The following is a 7,195-nucleotide window of genomic DNA, read 5'->3' on the forward strand; positions in this document are numbered from 1 at the left end:
TCATGTGTATGAAAAAGGTCTGACCTGGGGACAGTACACAGAGCTCACCAGGTCTTAAAAAGTCCAGTGACAACACACACGGGCTGTAATGTGATGAACTTCCTTTGCAGACTTTGAATAATTTGCACCACTAATTAAGAAGTGTTGATTGTATTCTTAACTTTGATATTTGAAGTATTTTTTTTGTGTTGGTGTGTTACTTTGCATGCTACGGTTGTAATCTTCATAGTTGAATGATTAAAAGTTGTTTTCTTGTACTCTTGTCTCGCTGCCTTTTATTCCAACTGCACCGTGTAGAAGACAGGGTGGTTCAAAAACATGAAGCATGGCAATCAAGAAGTCAGCAATACTACTAATAAACAAATATATGAATGTAATGTGTATATTAATAAACATAAATGCATTTTCTTTAATGAATTCTCACCAAGCTTAGAGCAGCTGTAACAGCTAAGTGCCCTTATGAAGCTGTTGAGCTGCAGAAATGACAAAGTGCTGAACCACATTTTGAACCACAGCATTTATGATGTATGTAGATGATTGCACAACATAAAGGTCAGCAGCCAAACAAGTGGATGTGGTTTAAATAAGGAACTTACAGAGTTACTATATATTCTACTCATATCTGATGTTTGGTTGAAAAAGTAATGTTCTTTTTTCATTTGTTAATCTAGTTTTTGCACTTCATGTAAATGGTTAACTACATTTTGCAACATGCTGCTGGTAGTTGACCCCTTACATGCATATTTACAGTGATTCAAGTGATTAAATTACATTTTTACCACTGTGTGAATATCTAAAATAGTTTCGGGCCATGAAATGAAAATAATTTGGCTTAGGATATGTTTCTGTCTGTATTCGGATGTAATTTCTAATGTTTTGAATCCAAATCTATATAAACTTGAATACATACTGTATGTAAGACCTCCATTGTGAACACAACACTATCTGTTCACACAGGAAATAGCTGAATATAGTGTTGCTCTTGGTAGATGTGATACTGATGTATATTACATGTGATTATTCATGCATTTACTTCCTGCTCGTACATTACAGTGAGTGACTCTGACTTTGATGTGAGGAGTGAGTTTGAGAGATTAACATGTTATCATGACATAACAACCTACTGTATTAGAGTTTATGAATCATAAACACTGTATTCTGCAGGTAGCTTCATATGCACTCACACTTAGAGAGAAACTAGCACTTGCTTCACTCTACACACATGAAACATGGAGGTTCAACATGGCTGACTCCATGGAAGAGGACCTGCTGTACCTGTGAATATAAAAGAGCCTCTAGATTATTCTAAGGTAACAGAAATATAATAATTCTAATTTTCAGATGATTATACAGTAATAAAAATAGTCCCATTTTCCCCATATTCTGTAAAGACACCCCTAAATCTTACACACTGCACCTTTAAGTATTATATTAATTAATATGATTTAATTAATTAATAATTTCAGACAAACTCCTTGTATTGAACATTGAATTTTATTTTTCTACATAAACACACACAAAACGGACCAAAAAACAAAACAAATAGGAAAATAGCCTTTGGTTTAAATGTGTCTCATTCAATCATGAATCAGACTGACTGGAGCTGTGTGGGTGCATGAACCTGTACCAGGAGAGGACTTTAAGGCTGTGCTTGACTTCAGTTTAGGCACATGACCATCACAGACACCTTCATAACAAACACACGTTTACTGTCTCTGATTGAAACACCAGCTTCCCACAGTGTGCCAGTCATTCTTAAAGGAACAGTCCAATTTTGGGGGGAAACACATTTAACTATCACCTGACTCAGCAAACCAAATATCAAACTGTTTCTTGAAGCAGTGCTAGAGCCAGAATGTCTTCATCATGGCAACGTTTCATCATTGTGGGTCTCTTACTGCAGCTTAATCAGTGTTCAAACACTACAGTCCGTCCCCACACACCCCATAAGGAGCCACAATGGCTGCTTCATCAGCTGATCTTTGTGTCCAGGTAAGGCAGTCCTTTACTGTGTGAATAAAGTGCTTCCTGGGATCTGTGCCCATTTACACACGTGACATGAGCTCTAACAGAGCGGGGCTTTAAAGTGCAAAGAGAGCAGAAGGTGAACAGACCCCCCTGACCAGAATCTGTCTTAAAGCTGGCTCTGTGCTCAGACTATGGACTCTTTGGATGGCTGCTTCCCTCGCTGTCCCCCTTGTAAGGAATGCAGCACTGACGCTTCACTGTGCGACCTGGGAAGGAGGAGGACAACTCTCTGATTGGACTGTCGCCACTCATTGTACAGTCGACAGTGATACCTGAGAGACACCTGAGGAAGAACAGAAGGGACGTTTGAAAAAAAAAAAAAAAAAAAAAAGGATTATATGGTAAATAACAATAGGAAGTCCAAAACAACAAAAATCTGCTGTGCAGGCTCATGTGAAGGGTTTTATTCTGAGGGTTAAATGATGATGCTTTACTGCTGATCTCCTTTGGACTTGGTCTGTTCCACCTCTTGCTGTGTGTAGCTCCACTGATGTGACCACATCACCCCAAATCAGCCATGAGCTAATCAGAATGTCATTTCTACCTGATGCTGCTGTCAGATCAACAAACCACAGCACTACACTGACTCCTATACTCCTGCAAAGGTGAGGACATTATTGCATGAAGTGGCACAGCCTTCGTCCTGAAATGGGTTGAAAGTTGTGGGTGTTCCTTGTATGTGGTAAACTTCCTGCCAATTCATGCTCAGCAAGTCATCGAGATATTGTGACATTTCTGAGCTGCACCCTAGATCAAGAGGGCAATGTTCCAATTTGAACATGTACTGAAGCATGTACTGAGATTTGATGAAATGAAAAAGGAAATAACCTAACAGAAGATCCACCCATCCACCCTGCTGAGCGGACAGAATGGTTCAGCTCATGTACATCATTTCTTCTGTCCTGAACAAGGATTTCCTGTGCCTCTTTTAGTGCAACACACACACCAACCATGAGGTGTAATGTGCGTCTGACCATTTGGAGTGCAGTCTTGCCCAAGGACACTGACATGTGGACAAGAGGAGCTGGACAACATTTTAAGTGGCAGCAGCAAGGTTCACCTCAATTTGAATTGCTGGCACAGTATCCAAACCAGCAGGCTCCTACGTCATGTACAGTGTGTGTGTGTGATCCTCTGAGAACAGTTCAATAAGAATAGAAGGAATCAGCAGTCACTGGTCAAAGAAATGACAAAGTTAGCATCAAAATCTGTTTCCTGTTTCAGTGTCGAGGGAATAAAAATAACTCCAACAAGCTGGAAGAAACAGAAATAGAAGGTTAACACTACTAAAACTGAATAACTTCTCACTCTGGTCTTGTTTCTGGACTAGAAACAAATTCAAGCAGACAATGTAACCAGGCTCAGCAACCTCTATGGACATAATGGAGAAGACAGAGGAAAGAGAGAGCAAAGAGGGTGACAATAGGTCCAAAAACACCTGGGTTGGCTGATACAAATAGGGTGTATGAGTAACAAACATTGCATATCATCCACACCCACACGCCTTAGCATACTAACCAGGGTCCAGAAGAGGTAAATGGTGAAGAGGGCAACAGTGAGTGCGATGAGCCCCACGGCCTCCAGTCGGCTGGAGAAGTGAAGGTGATCTATGGCACCACGAAGGCAGAGCCAGCCAGAGATTGTGGCCAGAGGGGTGATGAGCAGGAAACAAACCATGTCACCAAACAGGGTGCGCTTCTCCTGTCGAAGACTCGGGTTCTGCACCCACTAACCACCAAAAAACAAGAAGCACAGTCAGCTTCTAGATCAAATACGATGTAATAAATCACTGAACTGAATCCTCCTGTCTTTCCTCGCTATCCTGTACCTCAAGCAGCGGCCTGGATTTCCTCTGCACAGTGAACTGGTATTGGCAGAGCTCACAGAAGCTGGTTCCTGAGGCAGACAGCCAGTGTTCCAAACAGCTGCGGTGGATGGTGGCCAGGGTCCCGGAACATTCACAGGGGGACAGCAGCTCCTCCTGGGCTCCGCTGTCATGACAGATACGACACATGGGGTTCTCTGGCACGGCACTGAAGAGGAGAACAATAGAAGATACTTTGATTAGTTTGTTTTGCCTTTGTTACAGTGTGAATATATCATTTATGGCTTGAATAGCATTCAGTCATCTTTTATCAAAGATAAATGCAGATGTTTATGTTCATTAAGAAGTGTCATGCTTTCACATCACAAAGATAAATGTTATGTTAACCAATAAAGACTACAGAAGGGGCTGTATGAATTATAGATAGATGGATGCATGCACAATAATATCATGTCTCACTCAGTTCTGTTCATTTCTTCAGAGAACTTTTAATAACACAAGCTGTAACAGTTGGGCATCATGACTTTAGTCCTAACATGCATTACTCACCTCAAGCTGACTGCTGTGGAAAATTAGAAACTTTATTTAAAATTTGAAAACAACCATGACCTACCATTGTTTGGCATATGCGTCCAACCCTGGAGACATCAGCTGACCGTCCAGCTTGGTTGACACTTGTGAGTAATACTGAGACTGCTTGCTGGCTGACACACTGCACTCCTCCATGGTTTTACCCGGGAGAGGCGGCTCATCAGAGAAGCCACACATGGGCTCAGAGTCCAGCTCAGGCCGGCGGCTCACATGGGCTGACAGACACTGGTTTGGCAAAACTTCTGGCAACAGCGTGCAGTGATTGGTCATCATGGTGGCAGACAGTAGAGTGTTGGACACAGATCAAGGCCTTACTGGGCATCTCCCATCTACAGGAACAATAGAGAGGTGATGACAGAGAGAAAGGTCAGACTGCTGCTAAACGCTCCACTGTGTTCACCAGTAAGTCTGCGCTTTGGTGCTGAGCAGGTAGAGTGCAGTGAGCTTATCACAGCTGTGTCACTGAAAACCAGTGCTAGCTATATCCACAGCCTCCCAGGACCTAAACACAGACACTGTCTGCAGAGGATGTGCTTCCTGTACGAGCTCAGGAAACTCAGTCTGTTCTCTGCTCAGCCATCACTGTCTGGTTTGGATCGGCCACCAAACGAGACAGGAACAAACTATAACAGACAGAAAGTCATTGTGCCATCAGTGACTTATCCATGTCCAGGAAACATGGCTACACATCCATCACACTCTGAACACCACCTGTTTAAAAGTCTCCGCTCTGGAAGGTGCTACGGAAGCACTTTCTTCCCACAGGCCTTCACTGTGATAAACAGTGTCAGGAACTCTGCCTCTGTTTCACACATCCACGGTGCCTGCCTCTCACTCTGTCTGTACACTGAGAGCTTCCTTGCATGTGCACACATACAGCAGTTACACACATGCAAGGTTACACGAGGCGATGCAAGCAGGATGGAACAGAAGCGTGCCATTTAGTCCACACAGCTGCATTTCCAGTCAGTGTTGTCGTCACGTTACTTCCTCTGTTTTATCTCATGTGAAGTTAGTGCGCAGTGTGTGTGTGTGTGTGTGTGTGTGTGTGTGTGTAGCACAGCTGAGACATGTCGGTGAACACACTGATCAACAGGTTGCAGAGACCCAGCAGCTGACTGACTGACGTCACGCTCAGCTTTCTGTCTTCAACATGTAGCTATCACACGCGCACTGTGAACAGCGTGAACGTTATCTTTACGCTGGACTGCGTGCACCGTCAGTACACTAACACGAGCAGCTAACCGACATGGGAACAGCCAGATAATAATAATAATAATAATAATAATAATAAGCACGATATATGTCGACACGTGTGTTATGATGACAACAGACAGAGAGAGAGACACACACACAGACAGTCAGACACACACACACACACACAGACAGTCAGACAGACACACACACACACACACACACACAGTCAGACACACACGCACACACACACACACACACACAGTCAGACACACGCACACACACACACACACACACACACACAGACAGTCAGACACACACACACATACAGTCACACACACACATACAGTCACACACACACATACAGTCACACACACACACACACACACACACACACACACACACACACACAGACAGTCAGACAGACACACATACACACACACACATACAGTCAGACACACACACACATACAGTCACACACAACACACACACACACACACACACACACAGACAGCGGAAGTTGAGCTGCAGCAGGCCTCGCTAACCAGCCACACCTTTCCTCTGTCCCTCCGCACCGCACACACTCACCGTCAGTCGGGGTCTCGAACTCACGTTACTGCCAGCTTCAACGACGAATGATGTTTTTAACGGACTCGCTCCGTTATGAAGTCACGCTCAACTTCCGCTTTGAGCCACAGCGGTTATTCAGTTCAGCTGTCTCGCCTCTCGACTTTCCGTCCCTGAGCTTGTCTTACAGGCAGACCATGCATGCACTCCGTGCTAATTCCGCCCGTGTTTGTTAGAACGGGTCATATTTAGCGCTGCTAGAACGTCCAACATGTGGCCTCGTTACCTGTTGGAGCGGTACAACGTGATGGAGGCAGACACGGACTGGAGGGAAGCCGTGCCTGAGAGACAAACATCAGGGCGGACACTAAATATGCTAACCAATCACATTACGTTTTGCCCACACTCATTTACATAAACCATATATGTACATACATACTTGAGCCTGATGCTTAGTTTGAACAGCACTAATGACACGAGCCGCTGTGAGTAAACACAGACACGTTATGTAACACATCATCATCATCATCATCATCATCATCATCATCCCCAAAGTGAGGCGCGGGGAATACATGGTACACAGTCAACCCGTGTTTACGTTAACGGGGACGGAGGTAAAAAGTTGCAGGAAAGGTTAATCTGTTTAATCTGTTTAATCTGTTTAATCCGTTTAATCCGTTTCCTGTTTAAATCCAGTGTGTGCATTTCCTGACATGACGGCCTCACACTCAGACTGTGCATCCTCCGAATAACACAGCTCAGAACGAACATCTGAACACAAGTCATTCAAGCTGAGGGCTTTTAGTGAAGTTTCACGTTCATAGCAGGCTCGCTGTTACAAAGTCTCTCATCAGTTATGCATCACTTGAAGCACATTCACTGTAAATATCCACTTTAAAACACAGTGATGAAACAATGTGGAACAAAATAAGCACAAAACGCAGAGACACATAAAGGGAGACTTATTGTATGGTTATTCAAAATAACGTC

The 7,195-nt window shown here is 43.7% G+C and overlaps 1 protein-coding gene across 2 annotated transcripts; it reads right to left on the reverse strand.

The window, feature by feature from the left end:
* Positions 1–1,478: 1,478 nt before the first annotated feature.
* LOC104938985 (E3 ubiquitin-protein ligase MARCH3) lies at positions 1,479–6,550 on the reverse strand. 2 transcript variants are annotated; one of them, XM_027285354.1, is made up of 5 exons: positions 6,227–6,550; positions 4,467–4,773; positions 3,857–4,061; positions 3,547–3,756; positions 1,479–2,234 (listed from the first exon to the last, which is right to left on the reverse strand). In XM_027285354.1, the coding sequence occupies exons 2-5, from the start codon at positions 4,715–4,717 to the stop codon at positions 2,223–2,225; spliced, it is 678 nt and encodes a 225-aa protein (XP_027141155.1). In that variant the 5' UTR covers positions 4,718–4,773; positions 6,227–6,550; the 3' UTR covers positions 1,479–2,222. The 2 variants fall into 2 exon arrangements, with proteins under 2 accessions (XP_027141155.1, XP_010753751.1); XM_010755449.3 differs by having other exon boundaries at positions 1,479–2,311.
* Between the last annotated feature and the right edge of the window lie 645 nt (positions 6,551–7,195).

The sequence above is a fragment of the Larimichthys crocea genome, chromosome I (genome assembly GCF_000972845.2).
Source record: "Larimichthys crocea isolate SSNF chromosome I, L_crocea_2.0, whole genome shotgun sequence".
In the NCBI taxonomy this organism is placed as follows: domain Eukaryota; kingdom Metazoa; phylum Chordata; class Actinopteri; family Sciaenidae; genus Larimichthys; species Larimichthys crocea.